Source organism: Taudactylus pleione, unplaced genomic scaffold (genome assembly GCF_031769625.1).
Source record: "Taudactylus pleione unplaced genomic scaffold, aTauple2 ptg000086l, whole genome shotgun sequence".
Taxonomy (NCBI): domain Eukaryota; kingdom Metazoa; phylum Chordata; class Amphibia; order Anura; family Myobatrachidae; genus Taudactylus; species Taudactylus pleione.
The window spans coordinates 6,859,183-6,879,489 of NW_028284488.1; the positions used below are offsets into that span (position 1 = coordinate 6,859,183).

At 45.2% G+C, this 20,307-nt stretch overlaps 1 protein-coding gene across 3 annotated transcripts in view; it reads right to left on the reverse strand.

Moving 5' to 3' along the window:
* LOC148529144 (uncharacterized) overlaps positions 1-20,307 on the reverse strand; it is a 486,130-nt gene that overhangs the window by 235,594 nt on the left and 230,229 nt on the right. For all 3 annotated transcript variants that reach the window (XM_088468693.1, XM_088468692.1, XM_088468691.1), the window contains exons 62-64: positions 20,066-20,095; positions 5,708-5,743; positions 4,259-4,393 (exon numbers count right to left, since the gene is read on the reverse strand). In XM_088468693.1, coding sequence (XP_088324819.1) covers positions 4,259-4,393; positions 5,708-5,743; positions 20,066-20,095 — 201 coding nt within the window. The remainder of the gene's footprint in view (positions 1-4,258; positions 4,394-5,707; positions 5,744-20,065; positions 20,096-20,307) is intronic.

Sequence of the window (20,307 nt, forward strand, 5' to 3'; positions counted from 1 at the left end):
TACATGGGAATAATTCTGCCCACAGCTAAAGACCACAAAAATTTATATTAGGGCTCGTACGTTGTTGGTCTAACTAGTTTCTCCTACTATTTATAGATAAAATATATTATATCTAGCGCCAGAGAAACACTGGATAGCAATGGTTTTACCACTAAACAAAATATGCCTTCTATACAGTATAACCTAACATCTAGTAAATTGAAGGGAGAAATGAATAACAAAGTGTGGAACAGTGAAGGGATCACTCAACCCCCAAAATGTACTGTACATTTTTAAGTATGAACTATAAAGACAAAATGCATTCAGTGTAATTCTGACATTTTACCGCAGCTCTGTTATAACGTAAAGCGGTGCCTCCCAGCTCCATTACATGTAGCTTCAACTAACACACATCTGTAGGACAATGTCCTGAACGCATCTGATACATTTCTGCAAGCACCAGTATGCTCTGACAGTCATGGATATGCTGGTACTGCTAGTTCTACAAGTGCTACATACTCAAGCATGTTTTTTTGGCAGAGCTTACAAGGTCCAGTAGGACCACATATTAAAATTGTTGGAGGAAAGCATTCTGCACTGTCTCCTATTTCAATCCAGTCACTAATACCCTGGGCTGACCTGACTAATTGTACTACTGCACATGTGCAGTTCTCTGTGTGTCTTCCCTCCTACATACAGTGAAGAACGTGCCCCTGGGTGTCTCCTTAAATTGGAGACTATATACAACATCCAAGACACACAGGGCCTGATTCAAACCCGGCCACAAGCGCTGAGCGCTCGCAACCGGGTCGAAGGTGGCCCAGCTCCGTCGTGTGCATGTGCGAGATCCGGATAGCGACGGGCAATCCGTCGCTCCGGGTCTCGCACCAAAGGGGGCATGCTGTCGATGGTGAGTGACAGCACGCCCCCTTTGGTGGGTGGGTCGGGGGGGTGGCTGCCCAGATGGAGGCGTTCCCATGGGAACGCCTCCCATTTGGGCTCGGCCCCACTGACATCACAAGTGATGTCAGTGGGACAGCTTTCGGCTCTGTTTGAGCCGAAAGCTCTCTGGGCCTTGCGGCCACGAGACCCTACCACAAGGGTCTCGTCGCAAGCCCGATGGTCACAATGGTCTTGACCATCGCGACCATCATCATGGTCGCTCGCTATAGCTGTGGGTGGTCACCCACAGCTATGCGAGCAGCCAGGAGGCCGTTCTAAAAGAAAAATAGCCCGGCCCTGATTCAGAGCGAGCGCTCTGTCAGAGCATCCGGCTCTGAATCAGGGCCACTGTGTCTACACAGCTAACTATATATGTTATATACTCCTCTATCACTATTGAGTATATGCATAAGGGTGTGTACAGTACTACACCATCCGGCATTAACCCCATGCAATACTGGCTGCACCTGGAGATACTGCATTGTGTACCTTCCCCATACTGCTTAATCCTGTGTCATTCTCACCTGCTTTCTAATGGTTAATAAACCAATCAGGGCCGTAGCTAGGGTAATGCGGCCGGTGCCATCGCACAGGGCACCACAGGTCAGGGGGCGCTGTTTGCGCCTATCAAATTTCTGTTCATTATAATTCTTGCTTGTAGCTTTCTCTTATTTTATCCCCAGCATCTCCTGGCCTCTCCTATCTCTTCCCTGACCCTTCCCCATGAAGCCATGGCCCTTTTTTGGGTGCACTATGAGGGTCATTCAGACCCGCTCGCAAGCGGGTCGATGTTGCCCCACTGCGCATGCGCACGACGGAGAGAGCTCCGTCGTGCGCATGCGCGAGACCCGGATAGCGACGGGCTCTCCGTCGCTCCGGGTCTCGCACCAAAGGGGGCGTGCTGTCAATGTTGATTGACAGCACGCCCCCTTTGGTGGGCGTGCCGGGGCGAGGCTGCCCAGACGGAGGCGTTCCCATGGGAACGCCTACCGTCTGAAGCCGGCCCCACTGACATCACTAGTGATGTCAGTGGGAGTGATTTTGGCTCTGATAGAGCCAAAATCACTCCTGGGCTTGCGGCAGCGAGACCCTACCGCAGGGACTCGTCGCAAGCCCGATTGTCGCGATGGTCAAAGACCATCGCGTCCATCTTTTTGGCTGCTCGCATATGCTGTGGGTGGACACCCACAGCTATGCGAGCGGCCAGGAGGCCGCTCCATTTTCAGGTAGGAGGGCACTGATTCAGAGCGAGCGCTCTGGTCAGAGCGTTCAGCTCTGAATCAGGCCCTATGTCCCTTTGAAAAATGAGGGGGGCACCAATGCTCTTTCTGGCACAGGGCACCAAAAAGTCTAGTTACGGCTCTGAAACCAATCTCTGGTTAAGTTATCTGCCGTGTGATCTAACCTTCATCACACACCGCTGACACCCATTAACATAATAGGATCTGCCAATAAAAATACTATTTACATATATTTTACAATAATTACACCAGGTGTTGGGTTCAGGTCCATTGCAAACAGCATGGGGTGGGTTTTTCTGCTAGGGATGGTGGAAGCATTTTTCTGTCTTTGTGGATCTGATTCTCTGATTCACCTGGGAAATTAAGCCCGATGCTGAACACACTATGACAGGGGACCTCATAGACTGGGTTTGCTGGTTCTTGCCCCCCTTTAGCAATAACCAGCCCAGGCTATGAATGCTGGAGCTTGGCTAACATTTGATATTTTATTTATTTATTTTTCTACATAGAGTAAAATCTTGGTCATTATCCTAATGATAAATGGTGTTTTACATTTTTTGGAAAAAAACCCTAAAAATAAATAAATCAATAATGATGATGTCTGGCTTATCTAGTATGCGTCTGCATCAAGGGGGATGTAGTTAATAGACTGGCGGACTAAATGCTGCAGATCTAAAGCCGACGGGGGAATTGCGATAAGCGTTGAAATACCGACGCCTATCTTATTCGCCGGAAGACAGACAAACGTTGGACCGAAAGAGGTAAGTCCGGGTGTCTTAGCACTTAGCCATTTTAGGTTTAGGGACTCCCGGGGGGACTTAGCGTTAGGCACCCCCCCCCGCGCGAGGAGGGTTAGGGTTAGGCTAGGGGAAAGGGGGGTTAGGGTTAGGTGCCACTGAGGGGAGGTTAGGGTGAGGCAAGGGGGCTTAGGTTTAGGCACCCTCGGGGGGGGACTTAGGTTAGGCACCACCCTGGGAGTTTTAGGGTTAGGCACCACTAAAGAAGGGTTAGTGTTACGGGGGGAGAGGGGAGGGTTAGGGTACTTACCAGCGCTAGTTGGCATCTTGTCCTGTTGGGCTTCTCCTGTCGGGTATTTCATACCCATTCCGCATCAAGGTACATTTAAAGCATTCTTTGTGTTGTATGCATTTTTGAGGCCCACATTTTACTTGTATATTTGGGCTGCAAATTGCTCTCAACTCTAGAGAAGCACCTCTCTGCTAACATGGCACCTTGTTGTAGATGAGTGAAAGTTAGATTGGTGGACATCTTTTGTTAAGTATCAACAATTTCTGTTTATAGTACTCATCTCAGCAATATAATGTTATAAATAGATAGATCAATGTCAAATTGGGTTATTAAATGCTCCTTAAGTAGTGTTTGGTTGCCCCCTGGGATTCTCCTGGAGGGGGTCTTTCTAAAGTTGGCAAGTATGTATTTAATACATGGCTTTACTACATTTAAAAAAATACAAATAGTTAAATTGGGCGTCAATAGACACGGGCAGGTATATAAGGTGTCAGAGATGTTTGCAAGCGTTGTTTATATGGGATGTAGTTATGAGACCGGTGGCCGCGATGCCTCCGGTCTCAATCCCGACAGGGACTTAAGATAGGCATTGAAATACCGATGCCTATCTTAATCCTGACGCCGGAACGCCAACCCGAACAAGGTAAGTGCGGGGCGCCTTTAGCGTTAGCCAAGCGGGGGGGAGGGTCAGATTTACGGAGCGTAGCGGGGCTAGCTTTTGGAGGGGAGGTTAGGGTTAGTCACCCCTAGGGGCGATGGTTAGGGTTATGCCCCACTGTGGGGGGGGGGGGGTTAGGGTTAGGCACGAAGGCGGAAGGTTTAGGTTAAGGCACTAACAAGGAGGGTTAGGGTGCAGGGTGGGGATGGTTAGGGATAGGCTACAAGAAGGGAGGGTTAGGGGGAAAAGGGGGAAGGGTAAGTAGACTTACCTGACCCCTGTTGGGATACCAACCATTGGGATGCTGCTGTCGGTATTCTGACAGGAGGCATCCCGTCAGCCAGCATACCCATTCCATTTATATATTTGCTGTATAATACAATGGATTTCCTCAAAGTAAATAACTTACAGCATTGTCTGTTGTGTGCTTTAAAACCTGCTTTTTCTTTGTGGTACGATCTTTCTTGGTGCTTAGAAGATGCTGAAACAGATCTGTAACCCCATGTTGTATGAGGTGGTCAGTTAACTCCTTCAGAAGACTTAGCTAAACAGGAAAACATACAAATATATTAAAGTTCATAATTAGTAAGAAACAGACAGTTTAATAGGCATCTATTGATCAGCTACTGTCAATACAACTAGTAATCAACAGTAGTTATGTCACATCATTCCCTATAGTAAGCAGCTGCCACAAAGTAAAGGGAGAAAAAAGGAAACCAATTTATCAAGAAACTGATCGTCTAAGTCACAATGCGATGCGACTAGGATGCATCAGGAAACTGTGCTGACACTTGTATATCTGTGTGCGACTGAGGGCCTGATTCAGCAAGGAACTCAGTTGCTTATACGCACGCAATCAGTCGATTGTTGCGTACTGTGCATGCGTATGCATCACACTGCATGAACTAGCAATTGCGTTCACAACTGCGATTGCAGAGGATACGCACACCTATGGCATTGACAGGAAGTGCCGTTTGTGGGTGGTGATGGGGTGGTGGTCAGTCGAACGCAGGCGTGCCAGTGCGTTGCAATGCCGTTGCAGGGGCATGCATAAATTATCCACTGCGTCGCCATAAGCAGAACAGCCATAGTACTGATAGCGTGTATGGCTGTTAGCAATTTCTGAGTAAGGTCAGGGCTTGTGCAAGTGTGCATATGGGTCCGATGTTACTCGATGTTACCAATTGTTTTCCTATGTTCCCTAGTATACGGATGTGAGTAAGGGGAAGTGGGCGTCCTTATGTCTGCCTGCGATTGCAATGTGAATGCAAACATTTAAACAGCACTGCTGATACTAGCAACTGCGGTGCGTGCGTATAAGCAAAAATTGCGATCCATAGTGAATCAGGCCCTGAGTCTCTGAATCTGTATACGAAGTGTTACAATGTAGCGCCACATCTTTTCTCATTCCAAGATCCGTTGTGGTTTATATACAGATTCAGGTGCACAAAGATATACAAGTGTCACATATCTAATTATCAGCAGTCTGCTGGTGTGTCCTAGTTGCATCGCATTGCGAAGTAGACGCATTTTCAGCAAAAAAAGAGATGCCCAATGCTAGCAGAGTAGCAAAGGACCTGAAGGCTCACTCGTCATGCTGCGTGGTGTATTGAGACTAGATGTATGAGGACACATGCAGAACCTGTTGTAGCCTAGTGTGTGGTGACCATGTATGTATCCCTGCTGGATTACAAAGTATGGTAAGTGTGATAAATCTGTACTGGAAACTTCCCAACACAACTTTCCTCAGTTCATAGTACCGTCTTTAGAATAGTCATGCATTATAGTGTCCTTCTGTGTGTGCTTGATTCATATGACAAGGTGTTATCTAGCAACAACAGGTGAAATACAGACATACCTTTATTCCATACGACTCAAACAGCATTTCTAAATCCTGAAAAAAAGACAGAGTATTTTATGAGCAACAGCTTTGAGTCAACATCTAGCAACATATGCTGTAAAATGTATTGTATGAACTTTCGTGAATCTCATTTAGAAGTAAATCGGCTAAAGGGTGCAAATTTGCACCTGGGCCAACCATGTTGTGATGCAAGAGTTTGATTCTGAATTGAGCTCGGATGCCCCTCCTCTAAACCCTAAATCCCCCTTGCACATTAGAAATTTGTCACCTGCTGCACATACAGTACATTGGTGCAAAATTCCAAGGTGTAAAATCTGCACCTTCTATCTCATTTCCCTATTGTGCAATAGATATAAATAATCAGACATACAGGTGTAAACATAAACATAGTGGACACTTTGAACATAGAGCTCAAGGTGGGAAATAAAGCAAGAAGTTTTATCACTATGAATGAATTTGCTTTCAGTAGCAATGAGAAAAGTGCGGTATACACATGTTCCTTAGCTCACGCTGCAATTGCCCTATTACTAAAGTGCACTGAGTGGGAAACCTGCTATGAACGATATAATTTGATATTGCGAAGAGTGAATATTATGCCAATTTACAAGGACAGCAATTGCACAGCCAACATTTAAAAACCTGTATTTATTTTCTTATGTAATGCCAACAAAATAATCATATTATTATTAGTTTTATAACAAATAAACATTAAATTAAACATTAATATTATTTTTTTATGCTTTACCTTTATGTTGTTGAACATACATGCTCACAATATTGCCACTAATAATAGGCAAATGAGGCAAATAATCAAATTTAAACAATTGCTAAATACAGTTGAAAGGTAATTGTTGCCAACCAGCGACCTTCTTCAGTAATAGGGACCAGTGACAGCTTAAGTACAGGACTCTGACTGGGGAAATAGTCGAATTCGGTGTGTGTCAAATTGTACATTCATGTTGTAGTACAGACCGTGTGGCTAGTTGACACATGTGTGTTTGTCTCATGTAATATATTTTTGAGTGCATGTTTGAATATAGTTGGTTGAGAGCAGTGGAATTTTCTGAGGGAAGAAAAGAATCTAATGGAGAACGTAGAGAAGAGACCTAGAAAGGGTAATAGGGAGGCTAGTTTGCACAAAATGGAAGCCATATCTTTTAATATAAAGAGTATATTTCTTAAATAATCAGCCAATATTTTATGATTAAATGTATTAATCCTTCATAAACTGTTTATAAAACAGTGAAAAGATGAGTAACAAACATACAAATATAAGTGATACTGGAGTTCCCTAGTGTACAGTGCAGAAAACTTAAAATTCCACAGGAAAATAAATTAGGGATGAACTTTTCGGATTCTATGGTATCTGGTGTTTTACCAATCCAAGTTGAGGCTTAAATTGACTTAATGGATACAAGGGAAGCTTGGACCTGTAGGTCTGAAGTACTCACATTATCTGAAATGCAGTATCTGAATCTGCCCTTTGTCATACTAAATGAGACAGGTCTTGTGCGATGCTTTCCCTATTTAATCACTGACTGTGCAAAAGCTAAATAACATTTTGATATAAAGTATTCTCTTATTATGCTGCCAGATAGCATTGATAATAAACCCTAGATAGATTTCATATGGCCACAGTACCTCCTCACCTCACTCATAGTGGTAGCCTGACTCATAGCCTGACTTTCATGCTAATGCAGCAACTCTTTACAGCAAGGAAATGCAAAATAAGAACTCTTTGAAATGTGGAAAAACTTTATTGATACCACATCTTAGCACACAATATATAACAATACCATTTACAAAATTCATCATAATATGAAATTCCTTTGCTAAACTTTTAGATGAACAACCTGTTTTAACTGAATACATTGCAACACACTGTACATTCAGAAGTACTTAGTACTGAATTCTAGTAAGCCATGCCCTAGTTTTGACATATTATCTGCAAGGTTAGAGACTATTTATTCATATATACTGTACAGTGTATACAGGGCTGCCATCAGAAATTGTGGGGCCCGGGACTGCCAAAATATGCAGGGCAGGGCAGGGCCCCCCAAAGTATGGAAACTTAATACCACCCCCCCAGGTGATCCCGCCCTGTGTGGCCGCACCAGCCGCATACCCCTGCATATCGGTATATACAACTGCATCTGCACATGCAGCATATGTGCCTACTACACACACACACACACACACATATTATAATATATATATATATATATATATACACATGTGTGTGTGTCTAAATATATATGTACAGACACACATATATATATATATATATATATATGTACAGACACACATATATATATATATATATATATATATATATACACACACACATATATATATATATATATATACACACAGACACACACATGTATATATATATATATATATATATGTGTGTGTGTGTGTCTGTGTCTGTGTGTATATATATACTAGGGGCGAGCGGGTTCGGATTTCTGAAATCCGAACCCCCCCGAGCCCCCCCGATCCGAGGCCGATCCGAGTCAGGCTCGACTTTTCCCGCCTGACTCGGATCTGAAATCGAGGCGAAACGTCATCATCCCGCCTTCCGGGTCTCACGGGTTTTGGATCCTATATAAAGGTACCCGCGTCGGCGCCGTTTTCTCACTCGGCTGTGGACAGTGAAGAGGGAGGGTGGGAGTTAGGGCTGGCTGGGCTGTGTAGTGTAGTGTAGTGCAGAGTAGAGTGTTGCTGTGCTGTGCTGCGCTGAGCTGCTGTTGTCCACTACTTCAAAGTCCATAGGGGCTGGCTGTGTTGTGCTGTGCTGCTGTTGTTAATAGGGGCTGTGTCCACTACTTCAAGGTCCATAGGGGCTGGCTGGACTGTGTTGTGCAGTCAGTTCTCCATAGGGGCTGTGTCCACTCCAAAGTCCTGTGCAGTGTCCCAGTCCTAAAGGGGTGCTGTAGTGTTGTCCAGGGGGTGCTCTGTCCATCAGGGGTGCTCCCCCCAAGTGCTAAAAAAATAATATTTTTTCTGTGTTTGTGAATTGTGTGCGCAGTAGCTGCACGTGCATCAACAAAGTAGTGCCAAGCGTGCGCCTGTGTCATAAGTAAAGGGCCGGCTGGCTTGACCGTTAAAGGGTGCTGTAACCCCCAAAGTACACTCCAGTCGAAACCCAAAAAAAAATTTTTTTCTGTGTTTGTGAATTGTGTGCGCAGTAGCCGCACGTGCATCAACAAAGTAGTGCCAAGCGTGCGCCTGTGTCATAAGTAAAGGGCCGGCTGGCTTGACCGTTAAAGGGTGCTGTAACCCCCAAAGTACACTCCAGTCCAAACCAAAAAAATATATATTTTCTGTGTTTGTGAATTGTGTGCGCAGTAGCCGCACGTGCATCAACAGAGTAGTGCCATGCGTGCGCCTGTGTCATAAGTAAAGGGCCGGCTGGCTTGACCGTTAAAGGGTGCTGTAACCCCCAAAGTACACTCCAGTCCGAACCAAAAAAAAAAATATTTTCTGTGTTTGTGAATTGTGTGCGCAGTAGCCGCACGTGCATCAACAAAGTAGTGCCAAGCGTGCGCCTGTGTCATAAGTAAAGGGCCGGCTAGCTTGACCGTTAAAGGGTGCTGTAACCCCCAAAGTACACTCTAAACCAAATAACAAAATATTTTCTGTGTTTGTGAATTGTGTGCGCAGTAGCCGCACGTGCATCAACAAAGTAGTGCCAAGCGTGAGCCTGTGTCATAAGTAAAGGGCCGGCTGGCTTGACTGTTAAAGGGTGCTGTAACCCCAAAGTACACTCCAGTCCAAACCAAAAAAAAAAATATTTTCTGTGTTTGTGAATTGTGTGCACTGTGGCTGCACGTGCATCAACAAAGGAGCAGCGCCAAGCGTGCGCCTGTGTCCCATAAGTAAAGAGCCGGCTGGCTCATTTCTTAAAGGGTGGTGTAACCCACAAAGTGCACTACTCTCCAGCAAAAATAAAAAAATATTTTCTGTGTTTGTGTGCGCTTTATCCGCACGTATATATCAATATAACATAAATGGAGGACCAAACTTTCTCTGATAAAAATAAAATAGGGAAAGATCAAGAACCACTTCCTCCTAGTGCTGTTGCTGCTGCTGGGAGTTGTTCATCATCCCAGAGAGGAAGTAGGAACACCACTACTTTTACTAAACAATTGACCCTCCAACAGTCCTTAGTGAGGAGGATGAAGTACGACAGCAGTCATCCTGAAGCAAAATGTATAACTGAGGCCTTGACTGCTATGTTGGTGTTAGACGTGGGTCCGGTATCCGCCATTAGTGCAGTGGGATTTAGACAATTGATGGAGGTAGTGTGTCCCCGGTTCCAAATCCCGTCTAGATTCCACCTGCATCCTCAAAGCAGCAGCGACAAGCGTGCGTCTGTCTGTTAAAGGGTGGTGTAACCCTCAAAGTGCGCTCCACAAACAATAAAAAAATTCTTATTTTTTTTTCTGTCTTTGTGAAATGTGTGGGCTGTAGCCGCACCTGCATCCTCAAAGCAGCAGCGACAAGCGTGCTTCTGTCTGTTAAAGGGTGGTGTAACCCTCAAAGTGTGCTCCACAAACAATAAAAATATTCTTCTTTTTTTTTCTGTCTTTGTGAATTGTGTGGGCTGTAGCCGCACTTGCATCCTCAAAGCAGCAGCGACAAGCGTGCGTCTGTCTGTTAAAGGGTGGTGTAACCCTCAAAGTGCGCTCCACAAACAATAAAAATTTCCTTTTTTTTTTCTGTCTTTGTGAAATGTGTGGGCTGTAGCCGCACCTGCATCCTTAAAGCAGCAGCGACAAGCGTGCGTCTGTCTGTTAAAGGGTGGTGTAACCCTCAAAGTGCGCTCCACAAACAATAAAAATATTCTTCTTTTTTTTTCTGTCTTAGTGAATTGTGTGGGCTGTAGCCGCACTTGCATCCTCAAAGCAGCAGCGACAAGCGTGCGTCTGTCTGTTAAAGGGTGGTGTAACCCTCAAAGTGCTCCAAAAAAAAATAAATATTTTTTTTATGTGTTTGTGACTTGTGTGCGATGTAGCCGCACGTGCAGCAACACAGTAGCAGCACCAAGCGTGCGCCTGTGTCATAAGTCAAGGGCCGGTTTGGACATCTGGTCCGGACTGAAGGACGTGCCAACAATTTCTGACAAGTCTACTGTCACTGCATATGATACTGTCCTCAAAGCAGCAGCGACAAGCGTGCGTCTGTCTGTTAAAGGGTGGTGTAACCTTCAAAGTGCGCTCCACAAACAATAAAAAAATTCTTATTTTTTTTTCTGTCTTTGTGAAATGTGTGGGCTGTAGCCGCACCTGCATCCTTAGAGCAGCAGCGACAAGCGTGCGTCTGTCTGTTAAAGGGTGGTGTAACCCTCAAAGTGCGCTCCACAAACAATAAAAAAATTCTTATTTTTTTTTCTGTCTTTGTGAAATGTGTGGGCTGTAGCCGCACCTGCATCCTTAAAGCAGCAGCGACAAGCGTGCGTCTGTCTGTTAAAGGGTGGTGACACCCTCAAAGTGCGCTCCACAAACAATAAAAATATTCTTCTTTTTTTTTCTGTCTTTGTGAATTGTGTGGGCTGTAGCCGCACTTGCATCCTCAAAGCAGCAGCGACAAGCGTGCGTCTGTCTGTTAAAGGGTGGTGTAACCCTCAAAGTGCTCCAAAAAATAAAAAATATTTTTTTTATGTGTTTGTGACTTGTGTGTGATGTAGCCGCACGTGCAGCAGCAACAAAGTAGCAGCGCCAAGCGTGCGCCTGTGTCATAAGTCAAGGGCCGGTTTGGACATCTGGTCCGGACTGAAGGACGTGCCAACAATTTCTGACAAGTCTACTGTCACTGCATAAGATACTGTCCTCAAAGCAGCAGCGACAAGCGTGCGTCTGTCTGTTAAAGGGTGGTGTAGCCCTCAAAGTACGCTCCACAAACAATAAAAAAATTCTTCTTTTTTTTTCTGTCTTTGTGAAATGTGTGGGCTGTAGCCGCACCTGCATCCTTAAAGCAGCAGCGACAAGCGTGCGTCTGTCTATTAAAGGGTGGTGTAACCCTCAAAGTGCGCTCCACAAACAATAAAAAAATTCTTATTTTTTTTTCTGTCTTTGTGAAATGTGTGGGCTGTAGCCGCACCTGCATCCTTAAAGCAGCAGCGACAAGCGTGCGTCTGTCTGTTAAAGGATTACATCGGTGACAGCATCCAAGTAGGCATGTCAGACAGTCCATACCTGTACTGGCAGGAAAAAGAAGCAATTTGGAGGTCCCTGTACAAACTGGCTCTATTTTACCTGAGTTGCCCCCCCTCCAGTGTGTACTCCGAAAGAGTGTTTAGTGCAGCCGGGAACCTTGTCAGCAAAAGGCGTAGGAGGTTGCTTCCACAAAATGTGGAGAAGATGATGTTCATAAAATGAATTATCAACTCTTCCAGGGAGACCAGCCTCCAGAACGTACAGAGGGACCTGTGGTTGTGGATTCCAGCGGGGACGAATTAATACTCTGTGAGGATGAGGATGTACACAACACTGAAGAGGGTGAGGAATAGGAGGATGAGGACGACATCTTGCCTCCGTAGAGCCAGTTTGTGCAGGGACAGATTAATTGCCAGCTTGTTTTGTGGGGGTCCAAACAAACCAATCATTTCATCCACAGTCGTGTGGCAGACCCTGGCGCTGAAATGTTTGATTTGTTAAAGTGTGCATGTCCTGTTTATACAACATAAGGGTGGGTGGGAGGACAATTCCATCTTGCACCTCTTTTTTTTCTTTGAATTATGTACTGTTTGGGGCCTAGTTTTTCAAACTGCCATCCTGTCTGCCACTGCAGTGTCACTCCTAGATGGACCACGTGTTTGTGCCGCCCACTCGTATCTCTTAGCATAGTCATCCAGCTACCTCGGTGCAACCTTTTGGATATAAAAACACTATTGTGAGGTGTGAGGTGTTCAGAATAGACTGGAAATGAGTGGAAATTAAGGTTATTGAGGTTAATAATAGCATAGGAGCAGAAAAACACACAAATTCTGTGATTTTAGCTGTTTTTATGCTTTTTTTAAAAAAAATACAGATCCAAAACACAAAACCCAGAACCCAAAACACGGAAGGGTGGTTTTGGCAAAACCAATCCAGATCCAAAACACGAAGAAAGATCCAGATCCAACACCAAAACACGAAAAGTGGCCGGTGCACACCCCTAATATATACATACAGTACATACAATATATATATACATACAGTACATACAATATATATACATTATATATATGTATTTATATATATATATTCTCTCCAGTCCTGCGCAGTGTTCTTGCAGCCCCCAGCTAGGCAGCATCTAAATCTTACCCCGGGCCTTTGCTCCAGGTCCAGGGCCAGGCTGGTGATGGCGCGGCTCCTCTCTTCTTCATTAGAGCGCGGTGACATAATGACGTCACGCGTGCCGGATAAGGAGCCCAGCGCCTGCCATGAACGGGAGGCCTGTCTGCCTCTTCTGCCGATGTACAATAAAGTTACATCGGCAGAAGGGGCGGACAGGCACCTCGTTCGTAGCGGACGGCAGGCTCTCTTGGGGACCAGGAAGCAGGGGTGGGTTAGGTGGCCCCATTCATCCAAAGTAGCAGCGGCGGCGGGCGAGTGGTAAAAGCCGGCCGGGCCCCCTTTTTTGTCGGAGTGTCCAGGCCCGCCACAGTAGTTCCGACAGTCCCCCCCTGATGGCAGCCCTGAGTGTATATATATATATATATATATATATATATATATTGATGTACCTCAACTGAAGTAGTCAGTGGTGCAGTATCTGGGCTGGCTATCAGTCCAGATAGTAAGTGAAGCAGTACCTGCACAGTGCTGCCATCTGTGTCCAGCTAGCAAGTGGGGCAGTATCTGGTCAGCTCTTAAAAAATGTATTTGTGAACAAAAAGCATGTAGCCATAGGGATCATTAGGCTTGATTCAGAGTTGAATGCAATGCCAATGTTTTTGCAAATCGAGCGATTATTTTGACACTACGCATGTGTCGATGTACATTACCGTAGTCACATGCTGCCCTTCTTTGTTTGCATTGTGATTTAAAAGCAGGGAGCGTTTGGGGAGGCAACTGGGAGTGTCAGCTAAAAACACAGGTATGGCTCGACTGTTTCAGGGGCTCGTCACATACTTCATCTGTGATCCTGTAGACTGAGAACATTGCTTCAGCGTCTTAGCTACAGCGGCCAATTTAAGTGACTATAGACTTTCTCATGAATTCGCTGTTTGCATGATCTGCATCAGATGCATTTGATGCTGCGTATGTTTACACAGTTGCTGACAGCTTGCAAACGATCTGGAGGGCGTCTCAGTACAAGTCCCGGATGCTGTACCATTAGCATAATTTCGCACATCCTCAGCTGAAAAAAAATCGCAGCTGCGGGAACAATAGCATCCAAATCTAAATCAGGCCCATTGTGCCTTATAACTAGGGGTGTGCACCGGCCACTTTTCGTGTTTTGTGTTTTGGTTTTGGATCTGGATCTTTCTTCGTGCTTTAGATCTGGATTGGTTTTGCCAAAACCACCCTTCCGTGTTTTGGGTTCTGGGTTTTTGTGTTTTGGATCTGTATTTATTTTTAAAAAAGCATAAAAACAGCTAAAATCACAGAATTTGTGGGTTTTTCTACTCCTATGCTATTATTAACCTCAATAACCTTAATTTCCACTCATTTCCAGTCTATTCTGAACACCTCACACCTCACAATAGTGTTTTTATGTCCAAAAGGTTGCACCGACGTAGCTGGATGACTATGCTAAGCAACACGAGTGGGCGGCACCAACACGTGGCCCATCTAGGAGTGACACTGCAGTGGCAGACAGGATGGCAGTTTGAAAAACTAGGCCCCAAACAGTACATAATGCAAAGAAAAAAAATAGGTGCAAGATGGAATTGTTGGCACGTCCTTCAGTCCGGACCAGATGTCCAAACCGGCCCTTGACTTATGACACAGGCGCACGCTTGGCGCTGCTACTGTGTTGATGCACGTGCGGCTACATCGCACACAAGTCACAAACACAGAAAAAAAATAGTTTTTTATTTTTTGGAGCACTTTGGAGGTTACACCACCCTTTAACAGACTTATGGGACACAGGCACACGCCTGGCACTGCTCCTTTGTTGATGCACGTGCAGCTACAGTGCACACAATTCACAAAGACAGAAAAAAAAAGAAGAATTTTTTTATTGTTTGTGGAGCGCACTTTGAGGGTTACACCACCCTTTAACAGACAGACGCACGCTTGTCGCTGCTGCTTTGAGGATGCAGGTGGAATCTAGACGGGATTTGGAACCGGGGACACACTACCTCCATCAATTGTTTAAATCCCACTGCACTAATGGCGGATACCGGACGCACGTCTAACACCAACATAGCAGTCAAGGCCTCAGTTATACGTTTTGCTTCAGGATGGCTGCTGTCGTATTTCATCCTCCTCGCTAAGGACTGTTGGAGGGTCAATTGTTTAGTAAAAGTAGTGGTGTTCCTACTTCCTCTCTGGGATGATGAACAACTCCCAGCAGCAGCAACAGCACTAGGAGGAAGTGGTTCTTGATCTTTCCCTATTTTATTTTTATCGGAGAAAGTTTGGTCCTCCATTTATGTTATATTGATATATACGTGCCGCTAATGCGCACACAAACACAGAAAATTATTTTTTATTTTTGTTGGAGACTAGTGCACCACCCTTTAAGAAATGAGCCAGACGGCCCTTTACTTATGGGACACAGGCGCACGCTTGGCGCTGCTCCTTTGTTGATGCACGTGCAGCCACAGTGCACACAATTCACAAACGCAGAAAATATTTTTTTATTTTGTTTGGACTGGAGTGTACTTTGGGGTTACAGCACCCTTTAACGGTCAAGCCAGCCGGCCCTTTACCTATGACACAGGCGCACGCTTGGCGCTACTTTGTTGATGCACGTGCGGCTACTGCGCACACAATTCACAAACACAAAAAAATATATTTTTTTATTTTTTTTGGAGTGCACTTTGGGGGTTACAGCACCCTTTAACGGTCAAGCCAGCCAGCCCTTTACCTATGACACAGGCGCACGCTTGGCGCTACTTTGTTGATGCACGTGCGGCTACTGCGCACACAATTCACAAACACAAAAAAATATATTTTTTTATTTTTTTTGGAGTGCACTTTGGGGGTTACAGCACCCTTTAACGGTCAAGCCAGCCAGCCCTTTACCTATGACACAGGCGCACGCTTGGCGCTACTTTGTTGATGCACGTGCGGCTACTACGCACATAATTCACAAACACAAAAAAATATATTTTTAATTTTTTTTGGAGTGCACTTTGGGGGTTACAGCACCCTTTAACGGTCAAGCCAGCCGGCCATTTACCTATGGGACACAGGCGCACGCTTGGCGCTGCTCCTTTGTTGATGCACGTGCAGCCACAGTGCACACAATTCACAAACACAGAAAATATTTTTTTATTTGGTTTGGAGTGCACTTTGGGGGTTACAGCACCCTTTAACGGTCAAGCCAGCCGGCCCTTTATTTATGACACAGGCGCACGCTTGGCACTACTTTGTTGATGCACGTGCGGCTACTGCGCACACAATTCACAAACACAGAAAAAATATTTATTTTTTTGCACTTGGGGGGAGCACCCCTGATGGACAGAGCATCCCCTGGACAACACTACAGCACCCCTTTAGGACTGGGACACTGCACAGGACTTTGGAGTGGACACAGCCCCTATGGACAACTGACTGCACAACACAGTCCAGCCAGCCCCTATGGACTTTGGACTAGAGGAGTGGACACAGCCCCTATGCACAACAGCAGCAGAGCGCAGCACAACACTACACTGCACTACACTACACTACACAGCCCAGCCAGCCCTAACTCCCACCCTCCCTCTTCACTGTCCACAGCCGAGTGAGAAAATGGTGCCGACGCGGGTACCTTATATAGAATCCAAAACCCGCGAGACCCGGAAGGCGGGATGATGACGTTTTGCCTCGATTTCAGATCCGAGTCAGGCGGGAAAAGTCGAGCCAGACTCGGATCGGCCTCGGATCGGGGGGGCCCGGGGGATTCGGATTTCAGAAATCCGAACCCGCTCACCCCTACTTATAACCAATGCCGGGAAATGGCACTGGTCATACCATTTGAATGTATACATCTCTGATTTACTTTTTGTTCCAAGTATAAAGCAGCTAGATAATGGGGGTAAGGTGCAATCAGGGAGATTACTAGACTCTTCAGGGAGTCAGGGAGATTGCTACAATTTCAGGGAGTCTCCCTGACAATTAGGGAGAGTTGGCAAGTACAGATGTGTCCAGTTACAGTACTATGCGATTACCCGTGGCTGCATACGCTACGGTACGCTATGGCACGCACTGGGATCACACCATGCAATCCAATATGGTCGCGGGTGCGAACACTTTGTGCGTTCGCGTACACGCGACTCTCACCATACGTGGTGCGATTTACCGCACAAGTGGCAAAGATGTAACTGGGCACATCTGTATGCTTAGCACTGACCAATAGGACAAGGGGTGACTGTAGTCCATGTTACACACAGTATGGTAAAGACACACACACACAGCTGTATGATTTTCCCTGTATTGTCCTTACTTGAAACGGATACTCAAGATGACAGACTTGGACCTTTCTTACTGTAGCTAGGAAGAGGCTGCTGTTATAGTATACTTACAGCAAAGGAAGAGGGTAAGCTATTTGTGTGCTCCTGCTGTCAGGTGTTGCTGCCTTTTTAGAGACAACTTATAGTAAAAAAATTAGACCTATGGCACATTAGTCATACGAGCCAGTAGTAAACTAGTGATCTATTTGGCAAATGTTATTTCTGCATATTATTAAAGAGGAGCCTGTCTGTGAAATGGGATGTAGTCAGTATCCCCATAGTCAGGATGCAGACGGTCACAATACAAACAATGGCATCCCGACTGTCAGAATACAGCCAGATTGTAGAGGTAAGTATTAGGGTTAGGGTGACGCTTAGGGTTAGGGGGAGGGTTAGGGTAAGGGTTATAATACTTACACAAATCTGTTGGGATTCTGACTGCTGGGATGCCGCTGCCGTTCGAGCTGGATTAAGGCTTTGTGGGACCCGGGGTACTTAAGACTGTGGGGCCTTAAAGAGCATCATTTGGGACATGAGATCATGTTCTCGTGTGCAAGCCTTTGGTGTGCACATGAAAAGGGGGCATGGCCACACATGACGACCCCATTTCATGTCACCCTGGAGGTGTGTAAATCACTTCCTCAGTCTCCCAGAGCAGGTGAGAGTGTTCCCTTCCCTACCTTTCCCCTTGAAGTCCAGGACAGTCCAGCCAAATTGGGGTGGTTGATGGGGTATGCATACATACATAGGATGGGATGTATCAACCATCGCATTTTGTATGTGATACATCCCGACACTTAACATATGCAGTAGCATTTATTAACGCCATATGCATGAAGCTTTGCGATTATTTATGCAAAGGACAGCTATTCCGATAGGAGCTGTCCTATGTGATGTGAGGACTTCCGGGTTTATGACCCGGGAGTCCTACTGAAAATGCGCGGCCACTGGGGACGCCAGGAGAGATCCTATTGGATCTCTTTTGGGAAGTTGGGAAGAAGCCCATAGGCTTCTATAGAAAGTGTTGCCTATCGGATACAAGCTCCGGAAGGTTTTGCTTTCCAGCGCTTGATACGTATGTGGAATACGGTCAAACATCTGAAAGTTTTCAGAGTTTTGACCGCATTTTGCTGTAGTACATCTTTCCCATAGTCACACACATGTACACCTACATACAGTCACACATATATACAAATTCTTAGTTACACACATGCACACATATATACAGTCACACACAGATACATACAGACACACTAATTCACACAGTCACACACTAATACACACAGTCACATTAGTACACACATACACACTGTCACTTATACACACAGTCACACACTAATACACAGACATACACACACATAAATACAGTCACAGACACACATACAGTCACGCACATACATATACACACTTATACACACACATACATACAGTTACATACACACTTATACAAACATACATACACACACTTATACACATACATACCATACTTGCCAACTTCTAAATTTTCCTCTTTCCTCCCGTGGATGAGAAACAGGTGGGCATCATTAAGCCCCACCCCTCGTGGTAATTTGCCATGAACACTGCATATTTAAATAGGGACGGGGCCAAATGACGCAATTCTCATACAATTGTGCCAGTAGGCCCCGCCCCCTACTCACGGACCTGCCGATCCCCGGGATTATTCTCCCCAGTAGGAAGTGGGTGGAATGCGGGAGCCTCCTGCAGGTCCTGGGAGGGTAGGTAAGTATGATACATACATACAGTACGTAAATAAAGTAACAGACACACATACACAGTCATACACTTATGCACACACATATATTTACACACTTTTACACACACATACACACAGTCACACACTTATACAGACACATAAATACATAAATATGTTACAGACATAATTACACATATTCACACACACACACATATACATACATACAGTCACAGATACAGACAAACAATATAGTGCCCCCTCCTTTTCTCTCTCTCACCTTACAGGTGTACACTACACTCACTGCCTGTAGCACAGTAGCTCCTCCATCCTCTCCTCTCTCTCCCATGCTGCTGGCCTGGGACTGACTGAGTGCTGTGGAGCCCCACCTCCCTTTCAACCTCCTACAGCATGAAGTGCAGTCCTGCTGCACTGAAACTGTAATCAATGGCCAGGGGGCCCCCTGAGAGAGGGGGGCCCGGGAGAGGTGCCCCCTGCACCCCTTTCCCCCCCTTAATCCCGCTCTGGCTGATGGTATTCGGACCGTCTGGATCCTGTACCCAACCATGTCAAATATCTCTTGCAGTAGATGTGATCTTATTGCATTAGATATGCTAAATGTGTGTAGACACTCCCTTACTTATATGTGAAAGCCTGAATCTTTAGTGATGGTCCCTAGGACCATGGGGAATGCTGGGAAGTGGGTGTAGTCTGGTGTACAGTGTATCTATAGTTTGCAAATGTCTGAATAAAGAAGCACTTCAGTTGTTACCCAAGCTTCAGTATCCTTATCAATGCATATACAAGAATACAAACAAAACATGGTGCCAGAAGTGGGATATTAACCCACGCCTCCATACGGAGACCATTATTACTCATATAACATGTAGTCTCTACGTCAGTAAGTATGTGGAGGAGTATTAAAAAGCTCCATATGTTTGTTTATTTCTAATTACTGAAAATTACACTTCAGCTACAATCTATCAGCTATTACACTGCACTGCAATTAATCAATCAATTCAATAATTTATATAATGACTTGTTCTCTTACCTTCATTTCTACATTTTTCCCAGAAGCACCCTTAAAAATAAAATACATTCAGATTTCACAAGCATGTGATAGTTATATTTAGTTTTGTTTCTCTTAGATGGAAAGAAAAGCATGTATTCATAGCACATTTTGCAGCAACACTGTCTGAGATCTACCCAAAGAGAATTATTTCTATGCAGAGGACATTCACTTCTGAGACTGTGTTTAAATTATTAGGCGACAATTTCTAAAATAAGAACAAA